Source organism: Mixophyes fleayi, chromosome 2 (assembly GCF_038048845.1).
Source record: "Mixophyes fleayi isolate aMixFle1 chromosome 2, aMixFle1.hap1, whole genome shotgun sequence".
Taxonomy (NCBI): Eukaryota; Metazoa; Chordata; class Amphibia; order Anura; family Limnodynastidae; genus Mixophyes; species Mixophyes fleayi.
In genome coordinates, this window is record NC_134403.1 from 285,654,432 (window position 1) to 285,675,572 (window position 21,141).

General features: G+C 44.5%; 1 protein-coding gene across 1 annotated transcript in view; it reads left to right on the plus strand.

Annotated features, from left to right (window-relative positions):
* The window catches only part of LOC142139945 (uncharacterized), a 212,974-nt gene that overhangs the window by 100,188 nt on the left and 91,645 nt on the right, over positions 1-21,141 (plus strand). The window contains exons 12-13 of the mRNA XM_075197812.1: positions 2,634-2,705; positions 6,725-6,787. Coding sequence (XP_075053913.1) covers positions 2,634-2,705; positions 6,725-6,787 — 135 coding nt within the window. The remainder of the gene's footprint in view (positions 1-2,633; positions 2,706-6,724; positions 6,788-21,141) is intronic.

Here is a 21,141-nt window from a genome sequence, read left to right on the forward strand (position 1 = left end):
CCATCATATTTTAGTGATTTCTCTTACCTGCGACAGCCTCCCTGTTCTTCTTTTGCCTGCAACAGCCTCCCTGCTCTTCCCTTGCCTGCGCCAGTCTCTCTTCTCTTCCCTTGCCTGTGACAGCTTCTTTGCTCTTCCCTTTCCTGCGCCAGACTCTCTGCTCTTCCCTTGATATAATGAGATAACTCTCATTATACTATATTGACACTTGGTCCGCGTGGCTGGGTTAGCTATCAGAGACACTCCACGATCAGCCAAGCTGCTTAGTCCTTAGAGAACGGGTTGTGTGGGACAATACTGAAGTTGATGGGTTGGAGAATGTAGAATCGTGACAGAGGATTAAAAGGCAAGCAAAACAACAATCTTGAAGCACCAATAGAGAAACAAAATTCCAACTTTTCTCGTCCAAGGATTGGTAAGAGTAGAAAACCTTATAAAGGCTGTATACAGGTGTGGTCTCTTAGTCATAATTGACATGACCTTGTACAAAGTGCTGATTGCAGTAAGTGAAAAAAAATGTGCAGTTGTAAGTATAGATGGTGCATTGCCACTTCTGTAGCTGGTATTGCGTCAGATCCTCACATGTTGCAGTTGTCACGTGTACAGTCATTGCCAAAAGTTTTGATAATGATACAAGTATTGGTTTTCACAAAGTTTGCTGCTTCAGTGTTTTTAGGCCTTTTGTCAGATGTTGCTATGGTATACTGAAGTAAAATTACAAGCAGTTCATAAGTGTCAAAGGCTTTTATTGACAATTACATTAAGTTTATGCAAAGAGTCAATATTTGCAGTGTTGACTATTCCTTTTGATGGCCTCTGCAATTCGCCCTGGCATGCTGTCAATCAACTTCTGGGCCACATACTGGCTGATGACCGCCCATTCTTGCCTAATCAATGCTTGAAGTTTGTCAGAATTTGTGAGTTTTTGTTTGTCCACCCACCTCTTGAGGATTGATCACAATTTCTCAATGGGATTAAGCTCTGGGGAATTTCCTGGCCATGGATCCAAAATTTTGATGTTTTGATCCCCAAGCCACTTAGTTATCACTTTTGCCTTATGGTAAGGTGTCCATCATGCTGCAAAAGGCATTGTTCACCACCAAACTGTTCTTCGATGGTTGGGAGAAGTTGCTCTTGGAGGATGTTTTGGTACCATTCTTTATTCATGGCTGTGTTCATGGCAAAATTGTGAGTGAGCCCACTCCCTAGGCTTAGAAGCAACCCACACACATGAATGATCTCAGGATGCTTTACTGTTGGCATGACACAGGACTGATGGTAGCGCTCACCTTTCCTTCTCCTGGACAAGTGTTTTTCCAGATGCCCCATACATTCTGAAAGGGGGTTCATCAGAGAAAATGACTTTACCCCAGTCCTCAGCTGTCCAATCCCTGTACCTTTTGCAGAATATCAGTCTGTCCCTGATGTTTTTCCTGAATAGAAGTGGCTTCTTTACTGGCCTTCTTGATACCAGGCCATCCTCCAAAAGTCTTTGCCTCATTGTGCGTGCAGATGCACTCACAGCTGTCTGCTGTCATTCCTGAGCAAGCTCTGCACTGGTGGTGCCCTGATCCCGCAGCTGAATCAACTTTAGGAGATGGTCCTGGTGTTTGCTGGACGTTCTTGAGTACCCTGAAGCATTCTTCACAGCTATTGAACCTCTCTCCTTGAAGTTCTTGATGATCCGATAAATGGTTGATTTAGGTGCAATCTTACTAGCAGCAATATCCTTGGCTGTGAAGCCCTTTTTGTGCAAAGCAATGATGACTGCACGTGTTTCCTTGCAGATAACAATTGTTAACAGAGGAAGAACAATGATTTCAAGCACCACCCTCCTTTTAAAGCTTCCAGTCTGATATTCTACCTCAGTCAGCATGACAGAGGGGTCTCCAGGACCTTGCAGGGACACTTTTTAAACAGGGTCCCGACATTGCCGCTTTAAATTTAAAGGCATGTAGGGCACACTGACGTCACACAGTACTGCCGGAGAGCTTGCCATTCGGAAAGAGGTCCTGTCAGCCTTCTGCTGCCATCGGAGTTGTGCACAGTTGTTTTTAAGGTAAGTCTGGCAATAAACCTGTTGTTTTTTCATTAAATCGTTTTTTTCTTGTAGGTGTGCTCTGTGTCAGTGTTATCGTCATCGGCTAAGCAATTACCACCGGCACTCAAATAAATAGGGTTGTAGGCTAAAATTCGATTACACTTTATAGCAACTACACATGAAATCTTAAACATGCCTATTTTCTTGTCAAACAAATATTGCAGCGGGTGTGGTTAAAATTATTTTAATATAGTCAATTTATTAACTACTAAATAATAAAGATAATCTGTTATTTGAATTCACAAATCAGTTACAAATCTAAGTTTCAAAAATCTACTCTATTCACAGCTAGCACTTCCTTAAACTCTGTATCGTCCTTCAAGAAAAGTAAAGACAAAGTAAAATGTTGGTTGCTTGTTTAGGAAACTCTTTCACATTGTAATATTAGTAGTTATGTACCAGTGTTTTTACCATTGTTTAATAGCAGAACATGTTAATTTTAAATGGTGATCCTGAGTGAAGAAATGGCAAACGGAATATGGGGATTTCATTGTATTGTAAATACCTCTTTTCTTATAATGTACTTAGGAAGGCAAACGAGTCTTTAAAGGAGCAACTAAATGAAAAGGATAAAGAATGTAGAAACCATCATAATGAAGATAAGGTATATGATGAACCATTCCATGTGTTTTACAAACTCAACTGATTTACCTAATGAAAAAAATATGTACAAGAGGATTATCGTATTGTGCCTGTGTAGTCCAGCTTTTGTTAAAGTAATTTTATCGCTTACCAATAAAACATTGTCCAATGCAATTGTTGTGGTTCCAACGCACAATGTATTTAATTGCAAAATATAGCAGGATTTTACAGCAAGCAATTTACATATTAAAGATGTTACATTAAAGCAGGAAAGTATAAAAACACAGAATACATTACATCTTCCTTATAGTGTTCACCCTGCTTCATTGGTCCAAGGTTAATGATATTCCAGTTCCTTGCAATTTATAGGTCAGTTCATTTGATCCTTACAAAGGGTAAGGGGAAACTTCCCTCACCCCATTGTTCACATGTTTTGACTCTGAATGACCAGTTCAAACTGACCCACACAAAAGTATTTTTTGAGCATTAATCTCATATTGCTTGTATCTTGCGATCGCGAGATGCGATCGCTATTCCGTCCGAGTTAATGCTGGTGAAATAAGCTTTAATATGAGACCAAACTCTTTACCTTTTAAAACACATGAACCATAAATACCTTTACTACAGTATTATATACGCATAAATAAACATTCTAATACATTTTACTAATAAATGAATGTGGATTGGAACCTTAATAAATATGAACTATATATAAGTGAATGTGTAAGTGCGAGTGCGTTATTTATCGTACGATTGCGCCATGACACGTGGAGTACTGATTGCAATTGCACGGTAAATCAATATTAATCGATATACTTTCTTTCATTCAATTATTGGACTTTGACACTTTTCAATACCACAACATTAACAAGTAAGTCAGAATGGGCAAGGGTTCAAAAGAACTCCAAAGACTAAGAGTTGTTAGTGCCTGGCAAATGTAGCACAGAACATTATTTTGCTCTTCATTAACATTGCTGCACCTGATTATGTACATTGCAATGGATTTTGCATATAAAGCTTATGGTATCAGGTATCTTCATGAAAGGCTTTCCACAGTGTTGGTGTACTTTACACCACTCCATCCGACGCTTGGAATTGGTCTTGGTGATGTGAGGCTTGCATGCAGTTTGAAGTTTGCGTAGTCGTCTGCTTTGTGGCTGAGTTGCTGTTGTTCATAAACGCTTCCACTTTCTAATAATATCACTTACAGTTGACCGTGGAATATCCAGCAGGATGAATGTCTTATTGCAATGGTGCCATCTTATCACAGTACTACGCTTGAAGTCACTGAGCTCTTCAGAGCGACCCATTTTGTATTACAAATGTGTGCAAATGGAGACTGCATAGCTAGGTGCTTGACTTTATAGACCCCTGGAAACAGGTCTGATTGAAACACCTCAATTCAATAATTAACAGGTGTGGCCAAATGCTTTTGTTCATAATGTGTGTGTGTATATATATATATATATATATATATATATATATATATATATATATTGTCACAAACTCGCTCCAAGCTGACATGGCTTTGAGGGTGTTTGTTGTATAAGGTCACACGATTTCAGCCCACAGTCTCTTTTTACCTATCACACAGGTTATAGACCTACTGAATCACAACCCAAATAGCGCTCACACCTCACACACTTCAGGTTTTCCACCAGTTATTAAATAGGGACAATTGGACCCCAATATAGTGTTCCCACACTGGCACACAAGGCTTCTAGCTATCCACAGACTAGCAAATCCCACACCAACAAGCAAAGGGTTAACTCTTCACACCACCAGACTGTTACACAAATGTAAATGCAAGCACACACAGCTTGTTAATCAAATGTATCAACAAATCACACACTAGTTATCAAAGGGTTAACTTGGTCGAGCTATATTTTTCTTAATAGGCTAATGGATTCGTTAGAGTATCAAGGACGCAACGTATTAAATTATAGATTTAATATACAAAAGTACATGGCATTCAGATAAAAGAAAAATAATGAATAAACGATTAATAGATTGACATACACAAGCAAAACAGTTTAAAATAAACAGGGTTACATTCAGAGTGTCACTTACATGAATGGCATACTCTGTGCCATGGGAAATTGGCAAGGAAGATGGACAGCTTATCAATGTGAATTGATTTCCCAAATAGTCTGACAATTTGTTGTAACTCAGTTTTTTAAAGACACTTCCACAACTGTCTCCGCCCCCAGAGGTTGTGTCTGTGATACTTTTTTCAATTACCATTTGCATGTTGTCTGATTTACTATCAAATTCTACTATGTGTCCTAAGTTTTTGGTGGAGCGTCATACCGACCCAATTTTATTATTAATAAATCCCCTATGACTTTGTCCTTTTGATACCAAACATGATGACATTTTGACAAAATGACATACCTTTCCAAAGATATGTGATTTTAGCTGCTCCCGGATACAACCAGTACCTGTCTTTTACAACCATGGTGTGATTTCTCCTTCTCAGTATGGAGTGGCACCCGGATATCCCAAAATATGAAATATGAAGGCATTTTCCTTGGAAGCTCATATTTCTATATACCTGTATAGGCCTTCAAAATGCTGTCTTGGGGTGCAAGGATGTCCAGCTGTGACCGACCCCACAAAGTCTATTCAAAAGTCCACAAACTTGAGTCAGGATATATCTCACAGCAAGAGCCCTTTGAAGCTGCCATAGGTTACACTCCTATCTTCTCACACTGGAATGTGCATAGCCCTCCAATACATTTACATCAGACTTTCTGTCCTCACATGTTACACTTTAGTAGCTAAACTTATCAATGGATTCATTTGATATAACATATTTACACTGCAGTTATGATTTATCCCTTATAAATAACTGTAAGTTCTCTATGTTTTCCCCCACTACCACTGCAGTGCTTTCTCTCCTTTCCACTCCTCCCCACTGTAGTTATCTCTCTGCCACTGCAATTCTTTCACTCATATCCCCTGTGGAATTTTCTTTTTCCATTCTCCACTACTGCAGTTCTTCCTGTTTCTTCAACCCGCTGCAGCTTCCTACTTCTCCTCTATCTACCTATTCCTCCCTGCACTGCAGGATATCGGTGCACTTACAGGATATTTGCCTGCACCGATCAACTGAGAGTGTATACGGTGTGAACCGGAGCAGTGGTAGTCATTTCACCGACTGCCACCAACACAAAAGTACTTAACCCGACAAGGATTACCCGACCGTCACTTTTCCTACATACTTGTGAAGCCAAATGTTTATTACAGTGATTTGCAAGAATTCCTATCACATAACACAGCTGTGAATGATGTGACTTTTAAACCCGACAGTATTATTTGTGGTCTTAAAGTGATAATTTGAGGAGGCGCTGCCTCTATAATTTGAAAGCCTTACTAAAAGACATTATGGACCTGGCGCCTCCATAAATTATCCCTTTAAGAGCATAAATAATACAGTCAGATTTAAACGTTACGTCATTCACAGCTGGCACCGTGTTATGTGATCGGAATTCTTGCAAATTACTGTATTAAACATTCGGCTTCACAAGTATGTAGGAAAAGTGACAGTCGGGTAATCCTTGTCGGGGTAAGTACTATTGGGTTTATCATACTCGGTATAACGTACCACACCCAACCGGAGGATACTCCTGCACAAAGTCAGTGTGCATCGGACTACTTTGTAGCCTGTCACCTGCCTCCAGTACCAGGGACATAGGAAAGTATTTTCACACCTAGGCAAATATCAGAATAAAGAATAACTAAGTTCATTATATGCAAGTCTACACCAACAGCGCTTTAGCGCTAAAATAATACCAGGGTTTGGCTACTCTTTGTAACCAAACCATAGTATCCACTTTTACCAAATTTGGTGTTAATGAGCTCCTCTCCCACTCCTTTTGCTTCAGTGTCACTCCACTGTGATTTAACGTCCATAATATATTTGGCATAAATGACGTCCGATTCTGTATGAGGTCCACAATATGCAATGTCTTCATACATGGTGATCTAAAACAATTCATATAAAATCTGTCATGACTGTCATTAATGTTTCCTTGTTAGAAAAGAAACACTGAAAATGAATTTTCCAAAAAAGAAAAACAGCAAAAAGCATTGGAAAACAAGGTACTAGGTATACTATACTATGATTTTATCATATTTTGGTAAAATGTACCAATAGTTCAATTTATAGTATTGGTTATTTTCACACTCTAGCACCCTTTACAGATGCCAGGCCATCGCTGCTGCAGCATAAGCCCAATATTGCAATTATAATTATTAGAGATGTTCACTGACCCCCGTGTTCTGGTTTTGGTTTTGGATCTGGATTAACTTTGTGATTTGGTTTTGGTTTTGCCAAAACCGCCCTTGCGTTTTTTGCTTTTGGTTTTGGATCCCTATTTTTTTTCTAAAATCCCAATTTTTTTTCTAAACTCACATAATTTTGATTTTTTTTCCTACATTATTATTAAGCTCAATAACACTAATTTCAAGTCAAGTCCCTCATACAGAGGGATTACTATCATCATGACTGGTGCCAGCAGCTGTGGAGAGAGCAGGTGTTTGTTTCAGCTCTGACTTCCAGAAGCCTGCAGGGTAGAGTTTTTTGCCTATCCCAACCTTGATGGAGCCTCCTGGTGCAGCATTCCAGGAGAGTCCCCTGCCTACCGAGCCTGGCCCGGGCCTAGGCCCAGATTCATCCAGGATCCATGATAATCAGCTTCCCAGGATAAGTGGTGCTACTGCTGGTGAAAATGCAAGAAAGGCCCTGGCTTCAACATCTCCGGGTGACAAAACAGACCGTGATCAGGATAAAGCTGAAGTTAAAGCTCCTGGCTCGGTGCAGCCTGTGGAAGAAAAGAAACCTGCAGCAACGGTAACCCCTGTTTTCAACTTACCACATTAGAGAGAGAAAGTGGTTCAGGGGGTGGGCTGGATCCTGGGGTGGAAGCACCTGTTTCATCCAGTCAGGGTGGTCAGGAGGCTGAAGCCTTGGGGGATGCACGGTCAGTGTCTGACTCCAGAGAGTATCTATCCTGGGGAGACAGAGTGGGAATAGAGGATCTGCAGGAAGAAGTGCAAAGGGCAGAGACCTCAGTTGCTAGATTGCAACAGAGAATTGCTAAAAAGAAGCTAAAAAAAATTTAGTTGTTTACCCATGACAAAGTGGAAATGCAGAGGGCTATTGATGAATTGGCGGATAACCTAAAGTATAAAGAATCTCACCTGGAGGAGTTGCATAAGAGATTGGCATATTACCAGCAACATGCTAGCAATCCGAGGGAGAGTAGTCAGCTATTAACATTTGCTGATGCTTTTACTACTGATCCGTCCCAAGGTATGATACAGCTGACTGTGGGTCCTGCATGTGAAGCTGTAAAATGTGTGGATCCTGCCTCTGTAAATACAACCTCACAATCTGCATCAGTCCCTCTGCCTGATAATATCCCTGTGGCAGAGATGGAAAATATGGAAGGAGAAAATGCCCTTTATTCATCCATAAGGGCATTGGAAGAAATGTTGACATCGCAGAGTGTGGTCGTGTGTGCAGTAGGGTCTGTAGTGGGCCTTACAGTGTCTAAAGTAAAATAATCACCTGAAGTCCAAGATGGTGGTTTGTCAGCGGCAGCTGAGAGCACTGAAGGGTCTGTAGTTAGCCCTGTTGTACCTCAGTCAGGGGTCACTCCTCTCCCTGGTGATCTAGTGGTAAAATTCAAAACCCAAGATGGCGGCTTTGGTTCGAGTGCTGCGACCGGAAGTATGGCACAGTCTGTAATGGACTCTGTTGCATTTGTGTCAGCAGCTAACTGTGTTGTGCAGCAGGAGGATGCTCAGATTGATCTTGCAATGAGTGAGTCTCTTGGAGAACTAATGTCTGCAGCAGCCAGCGTTACCACAGATGTAAATAAACTGAGTTCAGAGACTGAGGCACCAATTGCTTTGGACACTGAGATAAGGGGTGAGAAACTTGCATTTGCTAGTTCACCTAGTGCTGGTACTGTGTCTGTGCAATCAGTCTTTGGGCCTGTTAGTATAGGAAAATTACCCAGTGGGGCTCAGTGTGTAAAAGATATTTCAATTAGTGTGGCTGAATCTGCTTTGGCTTCTGCTATGTCTGTGGCTGCTGCTATGCCTAGGGGTGGGGGTGGGGAGATCCCTGATCTTCCAGTAACTTCTTTAGAGCCTCAACCTGGGACTTCAGGTGCTGTGGGTAGGCCAGCCTTTGTGTCATATGCTGGGGTATTAACAGGGAAGCGGGTGATGACTCCACAGCCTGTGTTAGGAGGAGTGCCACCAAAACATTGAAATGTTGTTCAATTAAAATGGATAAGTAAAGAGACCCCCCCCCCCCTCCCTCTAGGCCTGATTTTCTTAATCAATTTTTTACACTGGGCTTTGTAGCTAGTGATCTGTTTGCTTGCATACACCCTGTAGGCTCCCCTGAGTATGACATTAGCTTTTCCACCTATGGGGGTCTTCAGGCATTCTGGAATATATGGGGTTCTGTTAAAGGGCAGAGTCCCTGGCTAAGATATAGAGCTTACGCAGTTACTAGACAAGAGCAGGTTAGGTTTACAATATTAGTCCGTAACGAGTCTTTGTCAGTGGCAGATCTGTCCTTTTGGGTTCAATGTTATGCAGACCTACTTTCACCCTTAAGTAAGGTGCCGGATGCAGAACACAATGTCTGGGGTGGGGCCTGGTCCACGACTGTACGGCTGCGGTAGAGTGAGGGGCGTACTCTGCATCTTCCATCTGCGGCCTACATAGGTCGGGATAGGATCCAGTGTTTCTACCCCGGGCAGCCTCGTTTATGCCACCGGTGTGGGTCTTTTCGTCACATTAGCAATAATTGTACAGAATTGAAGTGTTCTCTGTGTCAGGGGCTAGGGCACACTGCAAGGGATTGTACTGCAATTAAGTGCAACCTTTGTGGTGAGTATGGCCACCCATATAGTAGATGCCCACTGGCGGGGCATAATAAAGTTTCTTCAATTCTGGTTCCCACTCTGACCCCCTCAGTAGTGAGCCCTGTGGTTGAAGAGGCAATAGTCTTGCAACAAAGCATGGAGGGTACTCTGGAGTGTGTGAGGGAGGAGTCTGTGCGAGGCAGATCTCAGAATAAGGCACATGCCGCTCCTGATCACGTCTCAGAGTCCGAAATGGAGATGGAGAATGAGGAATGGACCCTAGTGGGCAAAAATAAAAGGAGAAAGCAGGTGTCCAGCAAATCAGGGGACAATGTGGTTGTAAATCAGTTTCTGGTTATTTCCAGTGAAGAGGAGGAAGAGGGAGAGGTGGCTAGGGACATAGAAGGTGATTTGAAACTTAGGCCTAAGCGTCAGAGGAAGAAGGTGAAGAACTTACCTAGGAACCCCCCTCAGTTACAGGTGGAGGAACTCCCTGTTGGTGTAGGGGTTGGGTTAGTGGTAGGAGGCGGCAAGGGGAAGGGTAGGGGGAAGAGGCAGTCAGATTACTCAGTGGTTCCCTTCGACATCTAGGATGGATCCTGTTCTTGAAGTTGCTCCAGTTTCCTTGACCCTTAACACTATAATGCCAGGGGAAGTACCCACCCATGTAGAGACTCCAGAGGTTAATACTCATTCAGGCATTTCCTTGGGTACAATTGCTGTTCCTAAGCCCCTTAAGGCCTCTGCTGAAGAGGTAGTCATTACTAAATCCATCTACCCTGATAAGGAACAGCGTGATGGTGGGCCAGGTATGGTTGACATCTCCAAAAAGAGTGTTGGAGGGAGGACTCAGGTTTCAAAGCCTCCTTCAAAGGAGTCAAGGAAATAGCTGGTCTCCTCTGTGGGACATAGCCAAAATAAGTAAAGTGGAACTAAATGGGCATACTTCTATAACCTAGAATGATGGCTCCCCAACCTATTAGATTTGCCACCATTAATGTGGCATCTATAATGTTCGAACGAGCTCGCTACATGGCCTATAGTTTTTTAGACACACTTGAGGTTGATTTTTTTATTTTTGCAAGAGACTAGGGTAGGTCGACTGTCGGACCTCCTCAAAGCCAAGCGTGAGTGGAGGCGGGGTCCCTCCTATTGGTCTCTTGCGGTCGAGCCGTACGGTGGGGTGGCGGTACTTTTTACCGGCATGGTAACCATTCAGCAGGTTATAGATCTTGAAGTAGGTAGATGTATGATTCTGGATGTCACTCTGAAGGGGTGTGACTCCAGGTTAATTAACATCTATGCCAGTCCGCAATCTAAGTGGGACAGAAAGTGCCTTTTCAGAGAAATAAAGCCTTACCTTTTTACAGCCCGGCAGGTAGTTTTTGGAGGTGATTTCAACACCATTATTAGACCCAAAGACAGGGGAGGATCCAATTCTACGCTGGGCTACGATTCCCTTTTTTACTAGTTAGAATGGTTAGACAGGCAGGTCTGGTGGATGTGCACGTTCGCCATTCCCCAGACCTCACGGGTTTCACCTTTTTTAGAGGTAGGGGTAGGTCTAGGATAGAAAGGTTTTTTGTTAGGAGGGCTCTGCGACTTCGGCACCTGTCTGTGGAGTTCTCCGATCACGTTTGTCTGTGTGTCAGCTTGAACGCCTCAGAAACCCCTCAGAAAGGCAGGGGCCTGTGGTGCCTGAACCCTGATCTCCTAAAGGAGGATGAGATTAGACAGGCCTTTTAGGGACTTCTTTGAAACACAGGAATCACTTTTGGAGGCAGGTTGGAGTAGGTCAGAGTGGTGGGAGGTTTGCAAGAAGCGAACTTGGAGCTTCTTCCGCCGACTCATAAGTCACAGAAACTTGGTAAAAATGAATACCTATGTCACTCACCGGACTGTGAGTGCTTCTTCCCGGACATTTAGGAACCGTGGCCGTCCTCCATCCTGAGGGACTGCGCATGCGCAGCCCTTTCTAATCCTTCAGTGTATGTTCCTTTAACTTATTTGGCAGATCAGGCAACACTCCCTATATTAAGCACCTGTGGTCAACACCACGTTGCCTGATCTTGGAGTCTCATTCCCCATGAGTCTCTGAAGGTGTTCCTGTGTTTCCTCGTTTATTCAGCGCTGCTGATTCCTGTGGTTTCCAAACCACTTCTACCTCTGTGGTTTCCAAACCACTTCTACTACTGTGGTTCCCATACCACTTCTACCCTTCTGTGTATCATCGTGACTGTTAGCTGATTCCTATCCGCTGCCTCCGTGCACTACAGTCTTCTAACCACTTCAACTCTACCATATATTATTGTGACTGTTAGCTGATTCCTATCCGCTGCCTCCGTGCACTACAGTCTTCAATCCACATCCACTCACCTGTTCATCATCGTGACTGTTAGCTGATTCCTATCCGCTGCCTCCGTGCACTACAGTCTTCAACCTGCAACTCGTCTGTGTTTCATCGTGACTGTTAGCTGATTCCTATCCGCTGCCTCCGTGCACTACAGTCTTCACCCTGCAACTCGTCTGTGTTTCATCGTGACTGTTAGCTGATTCCTATCCGCTGCCTCCGTGCACTACAGTCTTCTAACCACTTCAACTCTACCATATATTATTGTGACTGTTAGCTGATTCCTATCCGCTGCCTCCGTGCACTACAGTCTTCAATCCACATCCACTCACCTGTTCATCATCGTGACTGTTAGCTGATTCCTATCCGCTGCCTCCGTGCACTACAGTCTTCAACCTGCAACTCGTCTGTGTTTCATCGTGACTGTTAGCTGATTCCTATCCGCTGCCTCTGTGCGCTTCAGTCTTCAGTTCATCTCAACTCTCCCGTGTTTCCTCGAGACTGCTGCCACTATTGCTATCCGCTACTCTCCGTGATCAACAGTTCCAGTTCAACTCTGCTCTCCCGTGTGCCATCGTTACTGCACCTGCTGGTTGCTATTGGCTACCTCCGTGTATCCGCAGAGACCTGCTGCTGCTACTCCTCAGCTCTACTCATCCATCTACTGCTGATCCGCTCTCCACGCTTTCCTGTGTTCCCGCTGGTCTCTACCCGCCTGTCAGCATTGGATTCGTGTCTCTCTACTCACCCCTCTGCTAGACCATCGCCATTCTCCAGGGTCCTCCAGGAGTCCAGTTCCACGCTCTACTGATTCCTGTATATTTGTTTCCCTGCTGGTCTACCTACCTGTGCGCTGCACCTACTAGACCTCCGCTTCACCCATCCAGGGACTTTGTATCCTGCCGGCCTCCTGCCGTTCAGGTATCTCTGCACTCCTGTCTGACTGCCTGCTTCTGAACCACGGTATGCATACTTCTCATTGACTGTGCTGGTGTATTGCATATCTTGCTGGACTGTGTTGGTTCTCCTCTGGAGTTTGCTATCCGCTGAGTCTATTGCCATCATTGACTGTGTTATCTCGTGCCGGATTACTTCAAGAGACTTTCTATTATGGCAGTGCTGTTCAGTCATATATATATATATATATTGTGCATATTACTGTGGATCAAGTTTAAGGTGCCCGTGTCTATCTTGTGTTGCAGTCTCTCCCCGTGCACCTCCTCACATATATATTCAGTGGTACAACTTGCTAGTGGCAGACCACTGATCCCTGTTTCCAGTATCACCTGTTCCAGTATCCTCTCACATAGCAGTGGTACAACTTGCTAAACGCAGACCACTGACTCCCCGGATACCTCCACTTGGATTCCATTCCTTCACTCAGACAGCGGTACAACTTGCTATCCGCAGACCGCTGACTCTCATCACCTCCTCGTTTCTGTTGGACATTCCTCCTCACTATAGCAGTGGTACAACTTGCTACCGCAGACCACTGACTACCTTCACGTGTCCTTTGTCCATACAGTTTCTCGTGTATTATTACCTCCATATTGCCAGTGCTGCTAGTCATAGACTTTCCTGAGCATCTCATCATCTGCTATTTCCTGTTCCATGATCACCCTGCTACCAGAGTACCATATTACCACCTATACTGCTCTGGTAAGCCTATCACCTGGTGATCCCTGGGTAAAGACTCCTAGTGCCCGTGACAGTAAGATCAGGCCATGACAGACCCAGATACGGAACCTACCGCTAAAGAGATGCTGCAGCATCTGGTCAGCCGTGTGGAGCAACAGGATGCTCGCCAACAGCTGTTACTTCAATGTTACCAATCGTTAACCTCCCAAGGAACATCTGGACAGACTGTTACAGCTAATATTGAAGCTCCTGTGCTTTCCTCCGTTTCCCCAGTGCCATCCCAGGTGTCTACAGCTCCCACGCTTCACCTGCCTACTCCGTCAAAATACGACGGGGACCCCAAAACTTGTAGGGGTTTCCTTAACCAATGTTCAGTCCATTTTGAGCTCCAACCTCAAAATTTTTCTACCCATCGTTCCAGAGTGGCCTATCTTATCTCATTGTTTTCTGGACAAGCCCTGGCTTGGGCCTCCCCTCTGTGGGAAAGAAACGATCCAATACTACAAGATAGTGCCAAATTCATTTCCACGTTCCGAAGTGTGTTCGATGAACCAGGTCGTGTGACCTCCGCTGCTTCCAGCATTCTTCGTTTGCGACAAGGCTCCCATACAGTAGGCCAGTATGTCATTCAATTTAGGATCTTAGCCTCTGAACTTCAGTGGAACACTGAAGCATTAGTTGCCGCCTTCTGGCAGGGGCTCTCCGATAAAATTAAAGATGCACTGACTACCCAAGAGCTTCCTTCGTCACTAGAAGATTTGATCTCTCTTTGCCATCGTGTAGATATGAGATTTCGTGAAAGAGAGTCTGAGAAAACAACTGCTGTTAAAGCACCTCTTTGTTCAACCCCTCAATTTCGTCCAGCTTCACCCTCTGTGATTCCCATGGAGATAGGACGTTCCAAATTATCTTCAGAGGAGAGGAAACGAAGAGTAAAGAATAGACTCTGTATCTATTGTGCTGATTCCACGCATATGCTCAGCTCTTGCCCTAAGAGATCGGGAAATGCCAGGCCCTAACTAGTTCTGGAGAGGTGAAGTTAGGGTCCCTGGAGTCCTCTCCATCGTCTATGAAATCTAAAGTCTGCGCTTTTGATGTTACGATTTCCTTTGCTACCAAATCCTTTGAGTCACAGGCATTGATTGATTCCGGAGCAGCAGGAAATTTCATTTCTAAATCACTAGTGAATCAATGGTCTCTACCAGTGATTACTTTAAAAACACCCATTACTGTGACGGCTATAGATGGATCACGTCTCATCAATGGTCTCATCACCCAGAGTACGTCTCCAGTAACACTTCAGATTGGTGTACTACACCATGAAGAAATTTCGTTTTTAATTCTTCCAGTTACGACAAGTCCGATTGTCTTAGGCCTTCCATGGCTTCAGTGTCACTCTCCCCAGATTGACTGGCGCACCCCTCAAGTTACGTCTTGGGGGTCTGAATGTCACCATCGTTGCCTTTCCCAAGTTATTCCTCTTAAAGTACAGCAATCTTCCATCTCATCTTCCTCCCCGGGACTCCCTCCTCAGTATGCTTCATTTGCCGATGTGTTTGATAAAGCTCAGTCTGAACGTCTTCCTCCTCATCGTTCTTGGGATTGTCCGATCGACCTTCTACCTGGCAAGACTCCTCCCAGGGGTCGGGTCTATCCACTCTCGTTACCTGAAACTCAAGCCACATCTGAGTACATACAGGAGAATCTCCAGCGTGGGTTTATTCGACCTTCCACCTCTCCCGCTGGAGCTGGGTTCTTCTTCGTCAAAAAGAAGGATGGATCACTACGCCCTTGCATAGATTTTCGTGGACTCAACGCCATTACTATCAAGAATCGGTATCCCATTCCGCTGATCACTGAGCTATTCGATCGCATCAAGGGAGCTCGGATATTTACTAAGTTGGATCTTCGTGGTGCCTACAATTTAATTAGAATCCGTTCCGGTGACGAATGGAAGACAGCGTTCAACACCAGAGATGGGCATTACGAATATCTAGTAATGCCTTTCGGGCTGTGTAATGCCCCCGCTGTTTTCCAAGGCTTCATCAATGAGATCTTTCGGGACTTATTATATGTATGTGTCGTTGTCTACCTGGACGACATATTGATCTTTTCACAGGACCTGCCTTCTCATCACCAACATGTGGCAGAGGTCCTCTCCAGACTACGGAAAAATTCATTGTTCTGTAAATTGGAAAAATGTTCATTCGAGTTGCCCCAGATTCCATTCTTGGGGTATATAGTTTCCGGAGTTGGCCTGAAGATGGATCCAGACAAAGTAAATGCTGTATTACATTGGCCCCAGCCAACTACTCTTCGTGCCATCCAGCGTTTTTTAGGTTTTGCCAATTACTATAGACGCTTCATTCAAGACTTTTCATCCATTGCATCTCCTATTGTGGCCCTGACTCGGAAAGGGGCTAATACTAAACAATGGTCATCTGAGGCTCTCCAAGCCCTTCAAATTCTCAAAGAGTCCTTCTCGTCTGCTCCCATTCTTCGACAGCCTGATGTGACACTCCCCTTCTTCCTAGAAGTAGATGCCTCTAATGTGGGCTTAGGAGCCATTCTCTCCCAACGCTCGGAGCAACAAAAATTACATCCTTGTGCCTTCTACTCTCGGGGTCTTCTGCCCGCAGAGAAAAATTATACAATCAGGGACAAGGAGTTGCTGGCCATCAAAGCTGCATTAGAGGAATGGAGATACTTGTTGGAAGGAGCTCGCCATCCGGTGACGATCTTCACGGATCATAAGAACTTGTCATATCTGCAATCTGCCCAATGCTTGAACCCTCGTCAAGCAAGATGGTCTCTTTTCTTTTCCCGTTTTGAATTAATTATAACCTTCAAACCAGCCGCTAAGAACAAGAAAGCTGACGCTCTATCTCGAGCTTTTGTGACGTCCTCTGATGTAGAAGAGGTTCCCAACCATGCTATTCTAGACCCCAAATGTATTTCACTGGCTGCTTCATCCACCAAAATGCTACCATTTGGGAAGACCCTCGAGCCTCCTACTCTGAGGAGGAAAATCCTTTCGTGGTTCCATGCCTCTCGTTTTTCTGGACACGCCGGTGAACACAAGACCTTTGAGATTCTCTCTCGAAGTTACTGGTGGCCTTCAATGAGGAGAGACGTCAAAGAGTTTATTGCTTCCTGTGATTTATGTTCTCAGTTCAAATCCTCCCGCAGAACTCCAGCAGGGTTACTGCGACCACTACCCATTCCGTCCAAGCCTTGGACCCATATTAGTATGGATTTCGTTACTGATTTGCCACCAAGTAAGAATCACAATACTATTTGGGTAGTGGTAGACAGATTTTCGAAGATGGCTCATTTCGTCCCTCTGTCTGGTTTACCTTCCTCGTCTACTCTGGCTGAACATTTCATTAAAGAAATCTTCCGCATCCATGGATGTCCGTCTGAGATTGTGTCAGATAGAGGAGTACAATTCGTTTCCAGATTCTGGCGGGCCCTTTGTAAAACCTTGGGCATACGATTAGCACTCTCATCTTCTTACCATCCGCAATCTAACGGACAAACGGAACGAGTCAATCAAGATCTTGAGACTTTTATAAGGATGTTCTCTTCAGCCAATCAAGACAACTGGGTAGAATTGCTTCCTTGGGCTGAATTCGCCCATAACAACATGTACCATGAGTCATCATCCAAAACTCCATTCTTTGTGGTCTACGGTCACCATCCGTCTTTTCCGGAATTTCCTGCCCTCCCGCCCACCCAAGTTCCTGCTGTGGAGACTGCTTGTCAGACCTTCAAAAATATCTGGTCTCAGGTCAAAACCTGTTTAAAGAAGACATCTAACAAATATAAGTCTTTCGCAGATAAGAAGAGGCGGGCTATTCCACCACTAAAAATTGGAGATCGTGTCTGGTTATCTACCAAAAATATTCGTTTGAAGGTTCCATCTATGAAATTCGCCCCTCGTTTTATTGGTCCATATAGGATCATTCAAGTTATCAATCCAGTATGTGTTAAACTTCTTCTTCCTAAGAATCTTCGGATTTCCAATGCCTTCCATGTGTCCTTGCTCAAACCTCTCATCATCAACCGTTTCTCGACTCCTCCCTCAGCACCGCAGCCAGTTCAAGTTCATCAGGAGGAGGATTTCAAGATTACTGAGGTATTGGATGCAAAAATTTCGCGAGGAGTTCTCCGTTTCCTCGTTCATTGGAAGGGCTTTGGTCCTGAAGAGCGCTCATGGATCAAAGCTGAAGATCTTAATGCTCCTGCCCTTCTGAAGAAGTTTTATTCCAAAAATCCGGACAAGCCCGGTTCCAGGCGTTCTGTGCCCACCTTTAAAAGGGGGGGTACTGTCACTCACCGGACTGTGAGTGCTTCTTCCCGGACATTTAGGAACCGTGGCCGTCCTCCATCCTGAGGGACTGCGCATGCGCAGCTCTTTCTAATCCTTCAGTGTATGTTCCTTTAACTTAATTGGCAGATCAGGCAACACTCCCTATATTAAGCACCTGTGGTCAACACCACGTTGCCTGATCTTGGAGTCTCATTCCCCATGAGTCTCTGAAGGTGTTCCTGTGTTTCCTCGTTTATTCAGCGCTGCTGATTCCTGTGGTTTCCAAACCACTTCTACCTCTGTGGTTTCCAAACCACTTCTACTACTGTGGTTCCCATACCACTTCTACCCTTCTGTGTATCATCGTGACTGTTAGCTGATTCCTATCCGCTGCCTCCGTGCACTACAGTCTTCTAAGCACTTCAACTCTACCATATATTATTGTGACTGTTAGCTGATTCCTATCCGCTGCCTCCGTGCACTACAGTCTTCAATCCACATCCACTCACCTGTTCATCATCGTGACTGTTAGCTGATTCCTATCCGCTGCCTCCGTGCACTACAGTCTTCAACCTGCAACTCGTCTGTGTTTCATCGTGACTGTTAGCTGATTCCTATCCGCTGCCTCCGTGCACTACAGTCTTCTAACCACTTCAACTCTACCATATATTATTGTGACTGTTAGCTGATTCCTATCCGCTGCCTCCGTGCACTACAGTCTTCAATCCACATCCACTCACCTGTTCATCATCGTGACTGTTAGCTGATTCCTATCCGCTGCCTCCGTGCACTACAGTCTTCAACCTGCATCTCGTCTGTGTTTCATCGTGCCTGTTTGGCTGATTCCTATCCGCTGCCTCTGTGCGCTTCAGTCTTCAGTTCATTTCAACTCTCCCGTGTTTCCTCGAGACTGCTGCCACTATTGCTATCCGCTACTCTCCGTGATCAACAGTTCCAGTTCAACTCTGCTCTCCCGTGTGCCATCGTTACTGCACCTGCTGGTTGCTATTGGCTACCTCCGTGTATCCGCAGAGACCTGCTGCTGCTACTCCTCAGCTCTACTCATCCATCTACTGCTGATCCGCTCTCCACGCTTTCCTGTGTTCCCGCTGGTCTCTACCCGCCTGTCAGCATTGGATTCGTGTCTCTCTACTCACCCCTCTGCTAGACCATCGCCATTCTCCAGGGTCCTCCAGGAGTCCAGTTCCACGCTCTACTGATTCCTGTATATTTGTTTCCCTGCTGGTCTACCTACCTGTGCGCTGCACCTACTAGACCTCCGCTTCACCCATCCAGGGACTTTGTATCCTGCCGGCCTCCTGCCGTTCAGGTATCTCTGCACTCCTGTCTGACTGCCTGCTTCTGAACCACGGTATGCATACTTCTCATTGACTGTGCTGGTGTATTGCATATCTTGCTGGACTGTGTTGGTTCTCCTCTGGAGTTTGCTATCCGCTGAGTCTATTGCCATCATTGACTGTGTTATCTCGTGCCGGATTACTTCAAGAGACTTTCTATTTATGGCAGTGCTGTTCAGTCATATATATATATATATTGTGCATATTACTGTGGATCAAGTTTAAGGTGCCCGTGTCTATCTTGTGTTGCAGTCTCTCCCCGTGCACCTCCTCACATATATATTCAGTGGTACAACTTGCTAGTGGCAGACCACTGATCCCTGTTTCCAGTATCACCTGTTCCAGTATCCTCTCACATAGCAGTGGTACAACTTGCTAAACGCAGACCACTGACTCCCCGGATACCTCCACTTGGATTCCATTCCTTCACTCAGACAGCGGTACAACTTGCTGTCTGCAGACCGCTGACTCTCATCACCTCCTCGTTTCTGTTGGACATTCCTCCTCACTATAGCAGTGGTACAACTTGCTACCGCAGACCACTGACTACCTTCACGTGTCCTTTGTCCATACAGTTTCTCGTGTATTATTACCTCCATATTGCCAGTGCTGCTAGTCATAGACTTTCCTGAGCATCTCATCATCTGCTATTTCCTGTTCCGTGATGGCATAGCTCTGATCACTGATCGGAGGATACCACTGAAGCTCAGGGACATTGCCGGGCTCTCCTTCCACGGGAGACTCTATGTTAGAGGAAACCTCAAGGTAAGGAATGCCGATGATCGTGGCTGCCCGCAGGAGGAGTGTCCAGGGGAGGAGGAAACAATGGATCATTTCTTGTTGAGGTGTCCTTTTAACATAGAGGTTTATGATGGGGTCTCGTGTGTCTTGGGCACGCCTAGTCTTTCGGGGCTTAGTCACCCTGAGGGGGTTTATGGGGCGCTCAAGAGGTTTAGGGCTTTTGATTTGGTCACTCTGATTTTAGTTACATTAGTGGTTAGGTATTACACGTGGAATGCACGAAGTTTAGTGACAATCCGCAAGAAAGTCCTCCCTTGCGAAGAGGTGGTGGGAGATATTCTTCACGAGGTTTGGAAGATAAGGGATATGGAGAGGCAATGGATGGATGCTGCGAGCTGGGTCAGGCTTTGGCGTGGCTTGAAACCCCCTTAGTGGGTGGTGGAAATCTGGGGCCTCTCCATCTGTTGGCTTTCTATTTCTTTACCTCCCAGTAGATTCTGATTGGTTCTTTTTTTTTAAGTAAGTGCTTGCATATGTCTAGTCATCCTATTTAATTCCACTATGCTTGTTTTTAGTTTTGGTACAGTTAAAGTTTGTTTTAACATTAAAGTTGAGATTTATTATGGTGCATATAACCAGTTTACATTAGCCATGAAGGCCTATGGACTTTTCTATTTTTATGGACTTTATTTATTATGAGCATGGACTTTTTTATTGGGATATGGGAGGGGTTTCGTTATTCTACGATTTTTGAGATATGTATTTTGTTGCAAGTTTTTCTAAATAAAAAATCAGCAGCTGTTTGGTGCTCCTGGTCTTCTGTGTACTGCTGTGAATCCATTTTGATAACACAGTACAATGTGACTGCAGATTAAGAACAACACTGCCAGCCCTATTATTTGTATATCAGCAATGACAATTAGCAATGGAGCAATGGACCTCTCCTCTTTGTGTGTTACCAATATAACACAGTACAATGTAACTGCAGGTTTAGAAGACCAAGACTGCCAGCCCTATTATTTGTATTTCAGCAATGACAATTAGCAATGGAGCAATCGAGCGTTCCTGTCTGTGTGTTACCTATACAAAACAGTACAATATGACTGCAGATTTAGAAGACCAAGCCTGCCAGCCCTATTATTTGTATTTCAGCAATGACAATTAGCAAT